The following is a 21,781-nucleotide window of genomic DNA, read 5'->3' as shown; positions in this document are numbered from 1 at the left end:
GTTAGGTTTAGGGGTAGGGGATAAAATATAAAGTTTGTGCAGTATAAAAACCATTATGTCTATGGAAAGTCCCCATAAAACATGGAAACACAACATAACAGAAAAAAATAGCAAAGCGAAACAAACAAGATAGTCTTTAGTAGAAAGAAAACAGCAATTACTGTACCTGATGTACTAAGATGTGTTTTGCATATATTTGCTCAGAAACAGAGAGGCAGTGAGGTCGCTGGCTTTGTATGACGTTCCTTTGATTTGAAAATATATCCCTTGTGAATATCCCCTCTGAGACGGACAAAATGCTACATTTGCATAATTTGTGCTGACTCAGACCCACAGTAGAACAGGATAATTGCCAGCCTTTCAGTTTGCTTGGTTGCTAGCAGTAACACCAGGACAATGAATTATCTGAATTATTGTTACGTAATCATCTCCCCAAAAGGTTTGTTCTTTCGAATTTCTAGTAATTCAACCCATATGTGCTTTTGTGTTGCTTTATAGCATGTGCCTTATGTACATTTTACAGTGGGGTCCAAAAGTCTGTGAAGTGAAGATGCACTTGAGATTGACTCCACAAGGTGTTCTAAACCTGATGGTCCATGTTATCCAGCATCATTTGAGAATGTTTTACAGAGCATCTTTAGTACTTCAGTGGATGCAAGTAAATTTGACCTTTTAACAAAGAGCAAATGTTAAAAATAGTCAGTGTTGCAAATTTGCTTACATTTGATTAGTGACCTAGAAAAAAAAAGTATTTATTCTTTGTTTTATGGTAACTTTCATTGTTTTAAAATTTTCTATTTGTTTATTTCCAAATTTTCCACGAGGCCTCAGATTTTTGGACAATACTGTATATTTTTAGATATGAATTCAAAGAAACGGGCTCTCAAATACTCACTGCAACACAGACATACACACAATCTCCTATATCTGTCACCACCTTAATTGTGACTCAATTATATTTCATGTCACTATAAAACATATGAAGACAGATATGATGCATGACACCATACTGAACTATGCAACTATGCCACTACCCATCCACACAAAACAACACAATTAACTAAGCTTATAATAATGCATGCAGAAATAATGTGTGTGTATGTGTGTAGAGTGTGTGTATGTGTCATATCATGACATCAGTTCTCTCTGCGCAAAACTGTGCTAGATCAAAACATGATCCAGAACAGTTTAGGTGAGCATATTTGATTGTGTCTTATTCAATCAAATGCATTTCTGCAAAATGCTTAGCTGTGGTGATGAGCGCAGTTAATACAGTTTTCCTAAATGTGGATTCATAACAGACGCCTATGTTTTTGCATTCAGGACTTCTGGTATTACGTATTGTTCATGGCAGATAATGTGATGTTTAGTGTATTACATTTGTAAAAATTGTCAAAAAAGCTTGTGGTTCGACAGTGCGGACACTTTATTGAGTCGCGGTGACCGTCTTTTGACAGTGAAACTATGAATTGAGCTTAGTTACGTTGATATCATTAATTACTTTGAGTTGTTTTGACTGCCAACAACTGCACAAGTTGAGCCTGAACTCATTTTTACTCCAAACTAACACGTAAATTAGCTGTTGTTCTCTGTCTGGAATGCTCGTATTTACTAGTTTTGTAGTTTCTAATGGAGAACGGGACCAGAATCATAATGGCGCCGCCCGGTGGTTGGTCAGGAAAAATGTGGACAGACGTAAAAATATTTTCACAGCACTTGTTACAATGGTATCAGCTCTTATTAAACAAATGAGTAATCGATGATGAAAAGTGAACCTTAAAATAAATTTAGAAAAATTTAAAAAATACATGAAAAGTTTGCTATTATTCTCCATGAATCATGTGTTAAATGGCCGTGTCTCATCTGTTCAGGGTCTGAAGTGCTCCTAAAAAGTGATAACGTGAAGCACTGAACCTGCATACACACATTTACCCTGACTGTGGTTGGTTACAGTTGTGTAGTTCTCAATTCCTAACATAATCAAACAAGTTTGTTCTCCATTTACCAATTATTATCTAGAAAATTTAGAAAAGGAATTAATAATTATGTGGAGGCAAGGCATAGATCTAGTAGGGTCAGAAACAAATAATAAAATATCTTCTGCATAAAGCAAAAGCATATGTGCCATACCTCCTGCCACCACCGACAGAAAATCTTTTTCCCTTCTTATAGCGGCTGCTAATGGTTCCAGGGCAAGAAAAAAAAAACTATGCTAGAATAAGTAGTTTCTTATCAATGTAATGACTCCCCTGCTCTTACTTGAGCCAATACTGAAGAAAACATGTCCACCCCATATCCAATACAAATTGTTCAGCTTCTTGCAGGGAAAGATGCGTTTCTTGAAGAAACACAATATCATATTTCTTATGTTTAAGAAAATAAATAACCTTTTAATGGGGTGCCCCAACCCATTCACAATCCACATGGAGAGACAATCCACTCATATTAACATTTGACAATGACATATTAGAAAAAATAGATTGTGTATCAAAAACAAGATTATAAAGACCACATTCCAATATTAGTCAAAAACAGTCAAACCCCGAACTTCCCCCTGAACCAAACTAACATAAACAGTTTATGTACGCTTATGAGAACCCACACAAAAACGTTGCCGTTGGATTGCTCAAGTCCAGTGTTTCTATACAAATTTTTTGAGACAAAATATACAAAAAAAATTCTTTGAATCTACACAAAGAATGTGTAGATTCATCCACATACACTGAGGGTGTGTTCCTCCCCAAAACAAGCTCCAGCCTCTAGCGGAACCAACACACACACAAAAATAAATAAATATATATACATTTAAAAAAAAAGTTTCCTCAGGCTGTCAAATGAATGTTCAGTGAGCGGCTAATTCATAAGTTCATTAGATGACCTAATCTTTCCAATGTCCTGCAAAAATATATTCCCCCCAAAAAAACTCCATCCAATAGGAGGCATAAGCACAAATAACGAGCAGATTCATCCACAACTGTCCCGAAGGAGTGTTATTTCACAAAACAAACTCCAGTGGCAAGGCAGAACCAACACAAAAAGAAACAAAAAAAGTGCCCAGCTTACTCAGACAGTCAAGTGAATGATCAGTGAGTCAATTTCTCTTGGAAGCAACGTGAAAATCATACCATGGCTTACTCACGCCAATGTTTTATGAAGGACAATGCTTTCTGCGGCCATCCTTAGTATCTATTCTCAGTTTGGCCAGGAACATCAGTGCAAAAAGCGATCTTCTGTTGATGTAAGAGTTTCTTGCATTCCTTGAATCAATCACGTTTCTCTCTTGTCGATTTGCAAAGTCTGGGAACAAGAAAATGCAGTGGTTCTTCTAAGGAAGCCTTCCTTTACTCCTCACCTCACGTAACAAGATATTTATCAGATGATCTCAGAAATTTGGCGAGAATTGATTGGGGCCTGTCTCCCTCAGCACATCTCCGAGCCGGCACTCTGTGAGCTTGTTCGATTTCCAGCTTATGGCCTGTTATGTTAAGCAGACTTGGGAAGAGCTCGTCTAGGAATTTCACCATATCTTGACCTTCTTTGTTCTCAGGAAATCCAATAATTCGGACATTGATTTGCTGGCAACGATTCTCTAGATCTTCCAATTTTTACAAAACACGTTTCAAGTGTAGTTTGGTCGCTAAAGGGTTCTCAGCTAATTCCCTCTCCGAAGACTACAGATAATCAATCTGTATCTCAATGTCCCCGATTCTTGTAACCAACTCAGAGAATTTCGACTCCATGGCTGTAATCGATCAACGTATTACAACACGATCCTCCAAGACCTTCGGCAGCATCTCCGACATGCTGGACAGTTGCCATATAATTTTTCCTGCTGCATCGTCCAAATTGAGTCCCTGGTCTGTAGCCCTGTTTGGGGTATTAGCTTGAGCATGTAAGTGTCTTAATGTCTTCAGAGCCCAAGGTTTTTGAATTCTTTCACTTGTCTTCATAGAACATTTATGAAACAGAATGTATCGAATTTCAACAGTTTATGACACATAGAAAATGTAAAACTAGCAAAAGTGCACAGAGTTTGCCATTCATGTCCGACCCATGTGACTTGCTCCAACCCAAATATTTTTACAATGGATGGCTCTCATTTCTTTAAGAGTAAAATTAAACATTATGTCTACTGTGTTGTAGAGACTGGTCTTTTTGCAGTTTACTTGAGGGATTTCGCCTTCACAATGTAACTGTAACGTAGCAATTATAATGTTCATAATGACAAATAAAACACCTAAGGATATTTATCCTTGTTTTTCATTTATAAATTTTGTTTAGCATTTTTGGCTTATAGGCTAAAACATATCCCATCAAAGGAAAATGTTTAGGGCAGTGCGGTGTTAAAGTGGCAGGCACAGAGCATGACACAGGTCTGATTCAAATCTCTAATCACTCTACTTGTGATTCAGAGCCTTCTTTCTGAAAATCATGAACAATGCCACACACAACAGTCCAAAGTGTCTAATTTACATTTGTCCATGATTCCCTTTTAAAACCTGTCAGTCCAGAGTCCTAGACAAACTTGAAGGATCCATTTATTAATTTCACTAATGTTTTTCCTACATTCTATGGCTAATATTGGCATATATACATTTTCAGGATGTACACGCTTGACTCGACTCCACATTCTAGTACAGAACCTGATTGTGTGGAGCAGTGCATGTTTAAACATGACGTGAAATGCATGTCCCAGGCATAATAAACATGGAGCAGATGTTCTGTGTGGAGATGGAGACTTCGCCAGCAAGTGGTGAGCCAGGTGTGGGAGATATTTGGGCAAGCTAATCTGTCTTTGCACGTTGCACAAAAATGCTCAATCACTGTCATCTGAACCAGTGTCAAAAGTGAAATCCAGTGTGTGCTCAACAGAGACTGAATGGAAGTCAGAGAAAATAATACATTTTGAGATTTTAAACGCTTAATATTAATTGAATCTGTCAATTTGACCCTTAAAAAAGTCCATGGGAAAATGGCAGAAGATTCTGCCCAACTTTTAATTACAGCCTGTCCATTCATTTTATGGAGTGTATATATACTGTATACTTGTGTGAAAGATTTATACCTGTAAAAATGTCTAATAAACCCTATGTACAATTTGTAGATATATATATATTTTAACATATTTAAATCATTAAAATAAAATATGACTAACAAATTTCTTGCAAGTTATTTGAGACAAAGCATAAAGTAAATATATTTATTATATTTTTGTTTGTTTTTTGTACCATTTGATTTTGATTAATCAAAGATTCATTGGTTCAAATGTTTTAATCAATTCACAGGCCTAGTCGTTAACTGTCCCTATATAGCTGGGGTTTGTTTCATGTGGAGGATTTCTGCCTGATGAAGATTTTGCAATATTTCTTTTTATTTTCCCAATTAACATTTTAGAGCTTTAATATCAGTGCGGACATCTTTTTCCCTTTTTCTATTCTGTAAACCCACATCTTATTACTTTTCATGCATCAAACCATTCCCATTCTAGTCTTAAAATAATAGTTATTTAATGGTTATTTTGCAGCACCCGAGAAGCAGAATAAAACCTTATCAACAACAATTTTCTCCATTGTCGTTTCAACTTAAACAGATTGGCAGATTACATGAAAGATGACACATTTCAGTGAGTTGTACTGTATCTTTCAACATACCCTCTTTGAGCCCCACTTAGTTTGAATGGGCAACTAAATAAAGATAATTAAAAAACAAGAATTTTGTGATAAAACTGAAATTATTTGAAAGCACAAACTTCACAGTACATTTGGGCAGTGGGGGTTTCGATGTTCTGCATGCTCTGATGATGACTTCATGGATTATTGCATTACATATTGCATTATTCAACAATTTATTGAATATCCTCAATATAGTGCTGCCCTATCAACAACCATACTTGAGTTACTATATGGTTCTTTGGAGATTCAGATAATTCTTGATGTCACGTTATAGGTCCGTCAGACCAGCATGTTTGTTTCTAGGTTATTGAACCAACACAAAGATAGTTTTATAAAGAATCAGAGAATAAAAAGTTCTTTGTATAACTTAAAAAGGTTCCCCTATGACATCAGGCTGTAAAAAATGTTTTGAAACCTTTATTTTTAAGAGTGATGCATCATGACCCTTTGACCCTCTCAATCACATGCCCGTTACATGTGAATAGGACATGGAAATTGATGACCTGTGGGCATGTCATGGACTCATGGGTGGGGTGGTTTAACATTGTTTAGAGCTAGAATAATGATGCACTGATGGTGTCTGATTTAAGACCTGCTGGGAGATCCAGGGGGTCATACACATCACACAAAGTCACACACACACATACAAACTCATTGATGCAGCGGGGAACCACTTATTAATAATGAAAGAAGCCATTGTATGACCTCCATCTGAACTCACACAGACAGAAAATAGGAACTGCTCCACCACTTGCTGGCACAGCGACCACATACAAAACTGGCATCACATGTCACTCTGTTCCAAAGCCTAGTGAGCTGCCTACGGAGACAGGATTTTAAGGAAATATAAGCCCCTTTTTCACTATTGGGCTGAACAGTTCTCGTTGCGAAACTGAGCCGTTTTGTGCCGATCTGGGCCAGTTGGCAAGGTTACGTTTTTCTTTTTTCACTGTCGTGCTTGAATGTATGTAACAAATACTTTGGTGATGGTGTGAGAGGAAAATTATGGATTGAGTGTGGTATGGAGGATGATCACATATTCCAGTTTTTAAGACTTTTTTTAGAACAGTAAAGAAATGTTCAATGTCGCAAAAAGGAGAGCAAAGAAAAAAAGGCTAGAGGTTTACCATCATTTGCTTTGTGCATCGTGTGAGGAGTTGTGCATACCACTGGACACAAACACACAGCAAAAAGGAAATTTATTGACAAAATAATGATTATATATTACATGAGTTTTAATGAGCAAGCTTGCATTTACTTATAATGTTATGTAGTATTTATTTACATTGTGTATTTTTATGCACATTTTAGTATTGCATCATTAGCTTAGCAACATGCTAACATCAAACTCTACTGAAGTCAACTGCATGTTGAGTCTCCTGTGCGGAGCACTGTTTGTGGAGCTTGTGGAGTTGTTGCCTATGTACATTAGATCATTCCAAATCAGTAACTTTTGAGGGTCCATGATTGTTAGGATGATGCTGCCTTGCAAGGCAGCTGCTTATAAGCAGTAGGCAGCGAGTAACAGACCTATGGTTTAAAACATTTAAAACCTGCTTACAGAATTCTAAACAGTGACCAATTTCAAACACAGTTTATAGTAATAATAAATTATAATAAAACAAAATAAAAAAAACTCACATATCTTCATATTTTAGGACAAACACAGTGCACAGCTGGCCTGTCAATAACATTAGTCAAGGTGAGAACAAAGCTAAGCATAGCACAGTCCTTTCCACATACATACCTCAAACTAACTGAAGCTGTCAGAGATCATACCCCCCCATCCTCTTACACAGATAGTCTTCACAAACATTCATTAACATATAAATAAAGCATGACTGCATTTAGCATGTTCACACCTTTGTATCACAAGGAGAGAGTTGCATTTCAATAAGAACTTGATTTTTGTGTGTTTCACACTGAACATTTTAGTTTTCATTACATTTCAAATCCTCATGAGAGTGTGTAAATATGTGTATTTGTCTGTATGTGTGTTTGTGGTGTCAGGAAAGCATGCAGAGAATACAGAGAGCATCTATATACTGTCCTCTCCCACGTCCTGTGCCAACCACAGGCAAATAGCGTGTTTTTGTGCTTGGATGTTGCACATCTGCATTTTACAGAGGCGGTGACACACATTAAATCATATGCAGACATGCAAACACACACACACACACACACACATATATATTAACCCAAATGTTACCTCATAGAGGCACAACTACATTCACAGCACTTATATAGAATGTAGGTAAACATGCGTGCAAGGCAAATGGAGAGATAGCAAGTTCTCTACAGTTAATTGATACACTATGAGGAAGTGAAAAACCACCAAACCAGTACAGTAATGTCAGCCTGATAAATCTATATAATTGACAAAGCCACACATGCACACATACACACAAAAATAAAGCATGCGTACACATGAATTTCAATGCATGTTTTTCTGGTCTCAAAGGCTCACTATGTCACTTACTGTATGCATAAACAGACCTAACAACTAAAAAGCTATGTACATTACATTTATGCAAACAACACACACGCACCATAAATAAAATATATATATATATTTTTTTATTTATTTTTTTTTTTAATATAAATGACTTTCTCCTCTCCCAGCTTCATATGCAGAGGCAACTACAAGTAAGCGATATGTAATCCACACAGTAGGTTTACATATTATTGAGCTACAATGGGTTTTTGTGTAATTGAGCTAGTTTTCATCTGTCTGTCCAAGTATACCTGATGCAAGTAATCGAAGATTTGCAGGGATGATGAATATGCATGATGTCTTTCAGAGCACACCCACATCACAGAGGCCAACTGTGGTACGATTAACATGTACATGTTGGACGGAGTCGAATGATCTAGACCTGTTAGTCTGACTATAAAAAAATCGAACTGGTACAATTTCAGTTGGACCAAAGAGTTTATATGACAAACTATTGTGGTATTCCGACTAGAATCAAACTTTTAAAGCACATGACTGTTCGCAGCCAATATAGCAACTCCCAGCCATTTTGATTAACCAATGATAGAAAGGCAGTCATTGTTTCTGTAATTTTGTTTAATGCTGCTAGTGGTCTGGTTAAAATAAAATATGTATAAAAAATATTTAGTTTAGTTTAAAAAAAATCGCAAATCTACTTTAGAATTCTGAGAGCCATCTTTCCGTTCTTCACTTTGTATGTGCCATTCCCACGCCTCTGTCACGGATGTTGTTACCCACTAAACTATCTTCATCTCCCACATGCCCTCTCTCCCATGACCCACTTTCTGCAATCTCACATCTGCCTCTTCCTCTTTCTCTAGTGATCTGTCTTGCTTTGAGTCACATCAAAGGGTTCACTAGCAGGTCGCTAAACTGTCTGAGTCAAATCAAAAGTCTAAACTAGGCTTGGAGCTCATTTGTTGTTTTCTCAAAAAGAAATGACACTGGCATATTAAGCTGTGACCCATTTTTTCTTTTTCACAGTGATGCCTGATTTTGAGACCCTGTGAAATCAATTGATGAGCAGTTTTCTTTCCTGGGTTGATATACACTCACCTAAAGGATTATGAGGAACACCATACTAATACTGTGTTTGACCCCCTTTCGCCTTCAGAACTGCCTTAATTCTACGTGGCATTGATTCAACAAGGTGCTGAAAGCATTCTTTAGAAATGTTGAATGTATAGGAGATTTGTGGGATGCACATCCAGGGCACGAAGCTCCCGTTCTACCACATCCAAAAGATGCTCTATTGGGTTGAGATCTGGTGACTGTGGGGGCCATTTTAGTACAGTGAACTCATTGTCATGTTCAAGAAACCAATTTGAAATGATTCGAGCTTTGTGACATGGTGCATTATCCTGCTGGAAGTAGCCATCAGAGGATGGGTACATGGTGGCCATAAAGGGATGGACATGGTCAGAAACAATGCTCAGGTAGGCCGTGGCATTTAAACGATGCCCAATTGGCACTAAGGGGCCTAAAGTGTGCCAAGAAAACATCCCCCACACCATTACACCACCACCACCAGCCTGCACAGTGGTAACAAGGCATGATGGATCCATGTTCTCATTCTGTTTACACCAAATTCTGACTCTACCATCTGAATGTCTCAACAGAAATCGAGACTAATCAGACCAGGCAACATTTTTCCAGTCTTCAACTGTCCAATTTTGGTGAGCTCTTGCAAATTGTAGTCTCTTTTTCCTATTTGTAGTGGAGATGAGTGGTACCCGGTGGGGTCTTCTGCTGTTGTAGCCCATCCGCCTCAAGGTTGTGCGTGTTGTGGCTTCACAAATGCTTTGCTGCACACCTCGGTTGTAACGAGTGGTTATTTCAGGCAAAGTTGCTCTTCTATCAGCTTGAATCAGTCGGCCCATTCTCCTCTGACCTCTAGCATCAACAAGGCAATTTCGCCCACAGGACTGCCGCATACTGGATGTTTTTCCCTTTTCACACCATTCTTTGTAAACCCTAGAAATGGTTGTGCGTGAAAATCCCAGTAACTGAGCAGATTGTGAAATACTCAGATAACTATATTTGGCAATTTAGCTTATTTTGTAAATCAGACTATTTTACTTGGGGATGTTTACAAAATTAACAAAGAGGTACAAAACCTTTTTCATAGTTCTAACAAAAATAAATTCCACTAAACATTGGATCTGTTGAACACATGAGAGGCTACATTTTTAAAGAGAGCCACAGTGAAAGATGCATACAAGATGTCAAGATATATGATGACTATATATGAATATTGATTTTAGAAAAGTTCTAAAAAAGAAATTTAGCTGTTTTTGCCGTTTAAAACGCAGATGATTGATATGCAAAAAAGGTTGTTTTGAACTTCTAAGCATCTTTTGCACTCCTATTTTTGCAGTTTAAAACACAGGCTTTTAAGGTTTAGTAATCACTCAAAGCCATATTACAATTTCAGTCTTAATTCCATCAGTCATGCAGCATTAGTGGATATCATACTGAAAACTTAGAAGACAAAGTCTGCTGGTTTTAAAGCGTTTTGTATTGTCCCCCTCATCATGTAGCCTATAGGTAAGTGCCGCATTTACAACTGTCACGTCCTACTAATTAATTAGCCTATACACTCACTTAGCACTTTATTAGGTACACCTGTACACCTACTTATTCATGTGATTAGCTATATAGGGACAAGTAATGAATAGGGCTGTGAATTGATTAAAACAAACACAACTAATATATCTTACAGTTTTCTGTGATTAATCACAATCAATCATGATTAATCACGTGTTACATTACAAAAAACATGCAATTTGGGTCAGGAGCTTCAGTTAATGTTCACATCAACCAACAGAATGGGGAAAAAAATGTATCTCAGTAATTTAGACCATGGTATGATTGTTGGTGCCAGACAGGATTGTTTGAGTAGCTTCACGCACAACAGTCTCTAGAGTTTACTCAGAATGGTGCCAAAAACAAAAAACATAGATTAACTGGCAGTTCTGTGGATGGAAACACCTTATTGATAAGAGAGGTCAATGTGGAATGGCCAGACTGGTTCGAGCAGACAGAAAGGCTATGGTAACTCAGATAACCACTCTGTACAATTGTAGTGAGCAGAATAGCATATCAGAATGCACAACACATGACAGAGGCAACAGCTGAATGACAGAAATGCTTCTCACTTTCAGAGTTGTTACTTGACACCACCTCTTTTAAAAGTAGCACGATACATGGCAGCAGTCAAAGAGTCTGTGTTGTTCATGTTTATATACAAAATAATTACATGGTAAATGTCTTGGGTGGACAAACGGTGACCGCAACACGAGTTGGTGGTGAGTGGCACAAATTTTTGACTCCACAGTGACTGAATCATCTCTGTCCTACGTAAGCACATCCTGACCTCATATGTGCCCAAACCATTAGGCTAATCTTACGACTGTTCAAACATATCATCAAAACTGAACTTTTCAGGTAATGTTACTCTCATTCAAGGAAATAGCCAGAGCTAAATTAGCCAGTATTTACAAACATGTCGCATTCACACAAACGGCCTATAAACTAATAATTGCAGTTAATTTACTGGAAATGTGTGAAAGCGACTAAAGGCTTCACAGGTAGTGATTTGCATATGCACCTCGTAAGTACGCTGGTTTTGGACAGCCTTCCAAGGCACCATAACCTCACGTCTAATGATGTTAAACTATTTCTGGTGCGCTTTAGACAAAACCAAGCAAATATTTTGAAACTACGATGCTTATTTCTTGCTAAAAATGGCGTCAAACATTGACAAATAGTAAAAAGGGGACATTTATAAACGAATTATTGCTTTTACCCGTTCCAATAGATGCCAAGTTTATTCTTTAAACCAACCAGCGAACCTCAAAAGCAGGATTTTGGGATATCAAAGCCATCAAAAGCTAGATCTATGCTTCCTTTAAAAAGTGACCAGCTGGCACCTCAGAAGACAGGATGTGAAATACTATTTGATTCGGATGTGCCTTGGTGCCTTCCTACTGCCGTATACAGCCCGAAGGCCACACTTTTCAGATTTTGGGCACCAATAGGGAATTAAAGACACAAAACCTTTCCAGTTTGGTCTAGTGATATGGAGGCTCTATGCTTGCCATATCCACCCTGCTTTAATCTGTCTTTCTCATGAGTGCACAAACACATAAGCCAAACACACGAATATATGCATACTGTTCCATCGTGTTAGGTCTGGAATGTGCTAGCTATGAATTAATTGGTGGAGGCCGATCTAGAAGCACGACTGCTGTGCTGTCTCATTTCGCTCGTGAGCTTACACGGACGACACAACCTGCTATTATTATCAGCCGCAGTAGGCGAGAGCATTGGAATAGGATCCACAATCACATACTTCTCTTCTCGTTTCTGAATGTCAGTCTGTGCTAAGCTGAGGAGGCGTAGGTTTTGAGAGGTTTATTTTTGATTGCTGCGGTGGTATAATTATGCCTGGCATTCACGTCAGCTGGTAGAGAGGACATACGCATGCACGTCTCTCTTATAGTGACTCACAGGGGATGCCAGAGCTGAGGAGTTCAATGACCTGATCTGATCAACACCTGCAGGGCTTGAGGAAACAATCACAACTACACAACCAGAAATACACAAATCAATCACACATACACATACACATGTAATCACAAACACTCAACGCTGGGTTTCCATCCAAAATGTTTTACTTTTTCTAAGTGCATTTCTAAAAATTTGACTTAATAAAATACGAATTGTTGTGCGTTTCCATCCACTATGTAATGCGCATTATCACGATGGAGCAGCTGAATGACCTCTCCCTGCTTTGGGGACAGTTTTATTTTCAAGATTGGAGCAAGTATTTGTGTAATATCTGATATAAAGTGGGCTGAAATAGCTGCGATGCCCACACACTGCAAGTCTCCGCAAACCTGGGAGAGCCCACTCTCCCTGGCTGATAGTGAGAACTCACTTTATCGACCAGTTGTGGGATTAACGCTTCCGAATGACAAGCGCTATGTTCAAAGTATTGTGTGCCAAGGTTGGACCTAGGTGGGCTCGGTGGGCTAGTCACATCAAGCAATAGCACACTCATAACACATGCACGAATGGTCAAAACACGTCATAATTTTTCGAATAAACCCCTTCCATCACCTAAATGTGCATTTGAACCAATGCAAAATGCTTAAAAAATACAACTCCTCCTAGCGCATTAAATTTTAAGAGAATTTAGAAAGTTTATTCACGTATCAATAGTTTCCATGCAGGATTTCTAATGCACATTATAATAGTTAGATGGAAACTCACCGAGTGACCGCATTCACATATATGCTTGTGAACCAAATGACCGGTATGTTGATATTATAACGTTTGTCATGACCTGACTCCCTAACTAATTTAACCAGGTAGGATGACAAGTGGATCCAAATTGTAGACAGCCATACATGCTTTTGTAAAGTGAGTGGCACATTAAATGTATGTTATGTACTGGTTGTAAGATCTTCTATAATGGGTCATTTTTATATTTTGTCTTCACAGCAGTAACTCAACAAAATCATATTTACTCCATTCTGGCATACACACTGAAAAACTTTTTTTTGTATCTTAGCATCTTTAGAACAAGATACAGTTACTTGAGAAGCTAAAAGACATTATTAAGATATTAAGCATTGTTTTCAGTGAAATCTAACAAAATGTAGTGAGGTTTATGCTTAAAACCAGAAACAAATATTTGCCAATGGGATACGAAAAATAAACTTAATTTAGATGGAAAACAAGTTTATTTTTTTACCCCAATGGAAAATAGTTTTAAATAGTTTTTAAAGGGGTCATATAATGCCATTTTTGTACAAGTTAATATGAATCTTTAGGGTCTAAATGAAAACTTTGTAATATACTTTTATTAAAAATTCTCATTAGTATTTTAAGAAAACACTAATTTTACCTGCTCAAAAACAGCTCTGTTTTCAGCACGCCGTTTCAGAGCATATGACTTTAAATGATAATGAGCTTTGGTCACCCCGCCCCTCCGTTCTGGAGTTATTCTCCGTATAACTGTTTTTTTGACATTACTTCTTAATCAGTAACATACAAGTAAACCAGGTGTAACTTAGTGTTACCATGTTAACTGTAACACCTGCGTACACAGTTTTTAATAACAATAACCATAACGCGTTGTTCATTATAAACGTGGGATTAAGAATTATATTTAGAACGTCGTAACGTTATGGAAAACATGCCGTAATGTACCCTAAGTGTAAACAATAGCCACATTCATTGTGAAGCGTGCAAGCGATTTGCAAAGATTAATATAAAGGTTAATAAAACGTTACACTTACTTCTTCTGGAGGTGCAGAGGGAAAATAAATAGTTGGTACCGAATCTTTTTTCAGCAGCAGCTTCTTAGCAAAACCAGCTTTATACTGACCCTCGTTTATAAAGCAGTCTGATGAAAAATGATTCGCGCAAACATGAACGCATTGACGTTGCTCGTGGGGAATATTCCCATCGTAAACAAAACTCAGCCACTGCGTCTTCAGCGGTTCAGATTTAGGATCATCAAAATGACTGCTGTGTTCGTTATTACACCGAAGAACAGAACACCACAATCGCTTAGGCGCCGTTCTGCTCCAGTGTATCAACAATGATGACGGACTATGATTGACAGCTCGCTCACGAGCGAGGGCGGGTCTGTGTTGAAACACTGCTGTCAATCAACAATCCTGGGAGGGGCGTCCGACCATGTGACGTCACACGGTCGAACGGCTCGATTTGAGGCAGGGGAAAATATATAAGGAGATTAAAACAAAAACACTGGATGGATTTTTATCATAATAGGATGGTTGTGTACAGGCACAGCCAACACACTTTTCAGTACAATGAACTTGAAAAAGTGCATGTACCATTATATGACCCCTTTAAATACATTTCAGTGGGGGTAGTCTTTCTCTTTTCCATAAAATCTCTCTTTGATTGTTTACTGCAGGGTGACAAGATAAACTAAATTTTTAGATTTTTTTTAGTGTTCGTGCAAGATTTGCTGCCATGTTGCTAACGATGATAATCCACCAAGTAAAATCAGAAACAAAAAGCAGAACCATATGTTTAGTTTTTCTGTGTCATTATATCTCATGCACTGTGAAGTAGAGACATTGATGTGTGAGATTAGGAAAACTGAAGTATACTTTGGCTTTAACAGAGTTGTTTTCCTGAGCGTGCACTAACAAGTAAATAAAACAAAACTTATGACAAAAAGCAAAACCTTGGACAAACTTTGACTGAAAAACATGAAGCCTAATTTTAAAACTCACGCTGACCTAAACCATTTAGCAGAGGTAAAAGATTGTCAAAAGTTGATATTGTGTGAGATACAACCAAGCATTCTGATGTATTTTATGTTAAAGGGGACCTGTTATGCAAATTTCACTTTTACATGGTGTTTGTATATAAATGTGAGTCAGCAGTATGTGTTTACAACCACCCTACAATATTAAAAGTCTATCCACTCCTCTTGCTTATATTTCTATTAATCAAAAACAGTGTGTCAAAATGAATGGTTTTCATTTCTGCTCTAAAGTGATGTCACTTTTGAGCAGGCCTCGCCTACATGAAATGCCTTGTTCCATGCTGGAGCAGATACAGTGAGAAAAATAATGTCTCAGCTTTGTAAGCGTCATACGTGTTCTGTTGTTGGCTGTAAAAGTTGACAGAAGTGTCTTCATGTACTCCCGGCATCAGAGCCACTGAAGATGCAGTGGACAAGTTGGACTGGTAATCTGGCATTCAGGGCATTTTCCCGGTGGGCCGACGCACTTTGGGGGCGATCAGGGGTGGACTGGCCATCGGGAGGCTGGTGGGTCGGCTGCCAAATGGGCCACAATAAGCTAAAATGAGCAGCTGCGTTATGCATAACGGACCACAATACGGTGCCGCGATATGCAGAAAAGTACAGCGAACACTCCCGCTTCCGCTCTAAAGTGACGTCACTTTTGAGCAGGCCTCGTCCCCTCAACATTTGGGCCAATTGCTATGTAAAATCCCAGGCCAATTTCTCTTCCCAGTCAAGCCCTGCCTGAACTCTGGTATTTACACTGTCAGTCATATTGGTTCTGATTTGTTGTTGCTGTAGTAACCGAAGCATGATCTGTAAAGGCACAGGCCTCTTCCAGAAAGGGGGCAGAGAGCAGAAGCTTATATGCATTTAAAAGAGACACACATGAAATCAGTGTGTTTTTGATTCCTCACAAAATAGGCATTCATAACATGGTTGTGGCAGGGCGGAGCCGGGTCGTGATCATACACACCCGGTCCCTTATCAGGCTAATTAAGCCTCCGAGAGGGATAAAGGCTGATGACAGACGGTGGTGCGATGAGAGAGAGATAGTTTACGGACATGTCCATCATGTGTGTGTGTTTGTCTTTTAATATTATCATTAAAACTTTTATTTATATCGTCAAGCCGGTTCTGGCCTCCTCCTTTCCATTCACTGCTTTACAATGGTATAATAAATTATCCGTGGGGTATTTTGAGCTGAAACTTTACAGACATATTCTGGGGACACCTGAGACTTGTATTACATCTTGTAAAAAGGGGCATAATAGGTCTCCTTTAAGATCAATTTGGGTAAGATTAATTTCAATTATACACTCTAAAAAATGTAATCAGATTACTAATTATTTTACTTTTAAGTTACTTTCGAAATTACTTTCCCGAGAAATGTTTAAAAAGATTTCAAAATGTCTTTCCTCCTCATTCATTGTTACGCACCCTTCAGCTGTCACAGAAACGCTACCTGACCTATGTATGAATTCATATTTTAAATGTATTATAAAGATTTCTTTAGCGCATGTAATGTACTTAAAAGTAATTACTTTAATTGAAAGTCAGTAACTGTAATCTCATTATAAGTGTTTAAAATTGTATGCATTATTACATTACTTTTTGACTAAAAAGTAAACAAATACACCCTGTTTAAGACTGATCAGATGTGCACTGGAGTGGAAGTGCGACTGAGACTCACATTTCCGCCTGTTGAAGTATAGTTGCTTTCAGCTTCTCCAGATGAGAATTGGCTTGCTGGAGCTCCTCTCTCACTGTTCTCTCTCTCTCCACACTGCCTCTCTCCTTCTCCAGCTCTTTTTCCACTTCCTGCAGACGCTTCTGTAGACACTGGAACTCATGCAGGATCAAATAACTTACACCACAGTAACGACAGGCCTTCTCGGAGCGATCCATCTGAAACACACACACACACACACACACACGCACACAGTTACACATGCTTTAGTTGAGTTTATTAATTCACTCTTTACAAGAGTCAATTAAAAATTTATACAAATCTAAATAAAGGGAGTTTGACATTCTTTCAATATTTACTCACTCTCAAGTCATTCCAAATCCGCATGACTGCCTTTCTTCCATGAAACACAGGAGAGATTTTGTAGAATTGTATTGGTCATTTGTTCCATGTGATAACAATTAATGGGGACTGAGGCTTTTATGCTTCATTAATATCATTAAAGTGTTCCTCACACAAAGCTATCATATAGTGGTCATTAGTGGTCACATGGACCACTTGTATGATACTTTATGGTTCCTTTTTTTTTTTTTTTTTGTCCTTATTGAAGCTTGACAGACTCAGACAGCGAATGCAAGGAAGAAAAACAACCTATCTCAAAAGTGTCATTTCTACAGCACAAACGTGTCATTTGTACAAATCTGAAAATAAGGTATAGAAAGCACTGAAGCGTAGATTACCGTAGGTTTATTTTGGTAGTTACTTCGGCCTACTGCTCGGAAACACACAAAGATACATTGAACTGGCAGGCACTCTGCCAGGAAGACTATTGTAGATACAGTGATTGCATTTATTAGTTCTTTATGGTATCTTATGTGTCAGATGTGCACACAGTTGTGTCTCACTTCAATGAATCCAATGGCTGCTTTATAATGGCCTTCTGAGAATGGCAAACAACCAAGCCAGGGTACTCCACCCCAGAGTGAAAGAGGCCTGTCAGAGCGTAAATACCACACCAAAGCCCACTACAGCAACACAATGTTGCAGACTTATATCTCTTTCATTTACATTTGTGACTAGAAGAAGACAATACCAGAAGAGATCAGGCACACTGTAGTTCAGGGGTGGACTGTCCATCGGGAGCACTGGGCATTTCCCTGGTGGTGGCTGGGTAATTTGGATTGACCCGGTCCTGCACAAGTACCGGCCCATCCTACAGGCGATATAGGAAGCCGTCCAGGGCTCCAACATGTCTGCATGGACCCCATTACATAGTTAAAATTCAAAAACATTCTGTAAGATAAAGCCAATAAAATGGCTTTTATTATGAAAAACTGAAATTTCTTCTATTTTTTAATTATTTACGCATCGTAGCGCTTTTCCATATATGCAGATTATCGCTGTGCTGGCGTGGACTTCATTATTTGACATACAAATCATAATAATGGTGACAACCAAAGACAACATATTAAGGTATAATATGAGCTCTGTCTCATCACAAAATTACAAATAACTTCAAGTTACAACATGAAAAATATTACTTTGTGGCTACTTGTTTAAAGGATAGCAGAAACAGTGCTTGTCAAAGCATAGGGCTTTAAAACACTGCAAATATAAAAGATAAAAATAACTCTCTAAGAGTGAAAATATGACCAATTAATCTGCAAAATAACTGCAAAGTTCTACACTTTAAAAGGTATTTTTATTTTTTTTTACATATATTTATATTGGTTTATATTTATATATGTACATATTCTGGCCAACTTTGTTTTCTTTGTTTAAATAAAGATTTACATATAGTTACGTGAATATTTGATATGAAATTGTAAGCATTGTCATCAGTGTCCTGCTGTGTTACACTTTCTTCATTAACCATTTTAAACAACATTTTATGATCTTTTATAGTTGTATATACATATATAATATATTATTATCATACTTGTTGTTTCCACAACCTCATATTAACTAAGACAATAGTTTATTTGCACTTGTAGAACGTCTTGTCACAGCACCTAAAATACACATTTTCCTTTGTACTTTCATGTACATTTTAACCCAACATCTGTATGTTAAAAAAAAAACATTTTCGGACTATATTTTTATGAGCTATAAAGTGCTTATTTTAGTGCTTTCTCTAAAACAATCCACTCATCACATTTACAGTGATTTTATACATTTTAAAGTTATGACCATTTTTGCACTGTGGGGCCCGTTGTCATGACTTGCAGTCGACAGAAATGCCTTTTTTTTATTTATTCCAACACAAAAATTTGAAATTGAGCCGGAAATTAAATCAATGAGCCATTATGGTGTGGTGTGTTGCAGGCAGTGTTTAGTGGGCCGCTCTGGGCCAGAAAGTCCAGGGCCTCTTTATAGTCCAAGTTTGGCCCTGCTGTAGTTTAATTTTATGAAACTACAAGAGATCTGTAAGAGATCACGTAATCATCTTATCTCCTATCAGTAGCTTTCAGCCTTTTATTCAGTGTCATTTATTCACAGGCACGCGCTGTTGTAAAATAAGATGATTACAGCATAGAGACCGAGTCATGAATAAGTCATTCTGATTTTTTTCCAGCAATCTCTCTCACTGTGTCTTTAATCAATCATACAGTGTCTTGGATATTGGGGAAAAGGATGAAGAGGGCTGGAATTGGCAACAGAGAGACACGCACACAAACTCTCCACTCTGTTGGTTGACCCTGTCTCAGTTAAAGCCTGTCTGTGATCCCACATACCTAACTGCCTAAACACACACACATACGCAATCCTCTTTGCACGAAATCTAAAAACTCTGATACCCCTCTCTCTCTCCCTCCCGCATTTAGTCACATTCAAAGAAATGCACGCATGCAGAGGCTTACACATTCATGCACATGTTGGCCTGAGGGGAGGATGTCTGCCACCAGTAGGAATGTGTTCCCATGACAGTAATGGGCCTTGGGGAGACCCTGGCCCCTGGCACTGACACATCCACTTAGTGCAGAAACACACTAACACATACACTTCTCACACACATACCTTGTACCAAGTTTTAGCTCGGGTAAGATGGATGCTACTAGACAGGCAAGGCCTTGCTTCTACATCCCTTTCACAGAAAAAATCTAAAAGTTAATTTACAAACTAAAAATTTCACTTTCAGATTAGGTCAAGTGTTTGATTAAATTTGCAAAGTCAAATTCAATTCAGTAGTTACGCAGTGACACATAAGTATTTTCAAACTTTCCTGTCTCCCATTGTTTGGTCAAATAGATCATTCCACCTAAACTCTCATTATTAGTTGAGCCAATGCTGTTTTGTCTGGACCAGCTGGGCCATACAAACAACAAACAGATTGCAATTCCATTTAGTGCCACTAGTGGTGCAGATATGTTTCACCTTTAAGTTACATGATATCAAATTCAAAAGTATATCTGTTTTATGTATTTTAATTGATATAATAAAGCTTCCTTGAAATACCTGAAATGATATAAACACATGAGGATAGTACAGGCTGAAAATAACAGGAGGGGAAAGATCCACCTTGAAAAGATCCAACTTAAATGGAACCTTTCTGCCATCATCAAGCATTTGTGGGTATTGTCTCTTGCACACCGGGAGGAAAGAGCAGTTTCCGTGCAATGGTCTTAAAAGACCCTTAATCCTTTTTTCAACCCATCCCTCCCCTCTTCTCTTCTGCCCCCATCAAATCCCAAGACAGAAATGGGTCAGTGTTACAGGCACGCAACATGCCCCCAATACCTCCACAAACTACCACACCCCCATCCATCCAGCACGCAATGCAACTTGTTATGAATTTACTCTGACAACAGTGCATTTGAACCTTCTTTGAGCTGTTACTACCAGGATGTGGCGGCACAAATGAAGGTTTTTAGCTGTTTCAAGAATTACAGAACTCCACCTTATATTGTCTCTATAATTTCATCAACAACATTACTATGGCCTAATTTATTTGAGCAATATTAGTCTTAATCACAAAAACAAGTCCAGTGCGGTGTCAGATATGTTTTTTTTTTTTAATAGGGGCAAAATTTTTCCTCTGGAATTAATACTGAACTGTATTTTTTTACCTTTGTGAAGGCATATCTGTTCCAACCGACATAAAATCAAATACAGTGTCATCCAGTAAAAATAAATAATAAATTTATTGCAAAATTCTTAATCTTAAAACTTGAGGCGGTACCTATAAAATCTCATAATTATCAAATACAAAAGTAGCTATAAGTAGTGCAAAAGATATCGTAACACAGATAACACAATAATCGCTCTGCTAGAATACTTTTGAATAAGTGGCGGGTTCTTATGTTTAATTGTACAACTCTCCATTGTCTACAAACATGGAGAGGGTTAGAGAGGGTTTTTTTTCCCATCAAAAAACATTTCAGCGGCAGATTAGCTACACCTAACAGTCCTTTCTTAGACAGTGAAAACAGATACAGTATCTGACAGCTACAAGTCACAATAGTGTCTGCAGAGCCTCACAATCCTTCACAAGATAGACCTAGAGCAGAATAAGAAATATTTCAAATGCTAGATAACATAAAAAAAAAAAAGAAACTTAATTTATAACTGGGGGATTTTTTTTTGCCAGCATATTTGACTTTACTGGGGTATTTTTGTCACTTAGCCCT

At 37.9% G+C, this 21,781-nt stretch overlaps 1 protein-coding gene across 3 annotated transcripts in view; it reads right to left on the bottom strand.

Moving 5' to 3' along the window:
- lekr1 (leucine, glutamate and lysine rich 1) overlaps positions 1 to 21,781 on the bottom strand; it is a 142,689-nt gene that overhangs the window by 114,953 nt on the left and 5,955 nt on the right. For 2 of the 3 annotated variants that reach the window (XM_052151876.1, XM_052151875.1), the window contains exon 3: positions 17,157 to 17,371. In XM_052151876.1, coding sequence (XP_052007836.1) covers positions 17,157 to 17,371 — 215 coding nt within the window. Of the gene's footprint in view, positions 1 to 166; positions 234 to 17,156; positions 17,372 to 21,781 lie in introns of those variants that run through there. The other variant, XM_052151877.1, reaches the window with a different exon arrangement.

The sequence above is a fragment of the Xyrauchen texanus genome, chromosome 21, assembly GCF_025860055.1.
Source record: "Xyrauchen texanus isolate HMW12.3.18 chromosome 21, RBS_HiC_50CHRs, whole genome shotgun sequence".
In the NCBI taxonomy this organism is placed as follows: Eukaryota; Metazoa; Chordata; class Actinopteri; order Cypriniformes; family Catostomidae; genus Xyrauchen; species Xyrauchen texanus.
This window is presented reverse-complemented; position numbering and strand designations above follow the sequence as displayed.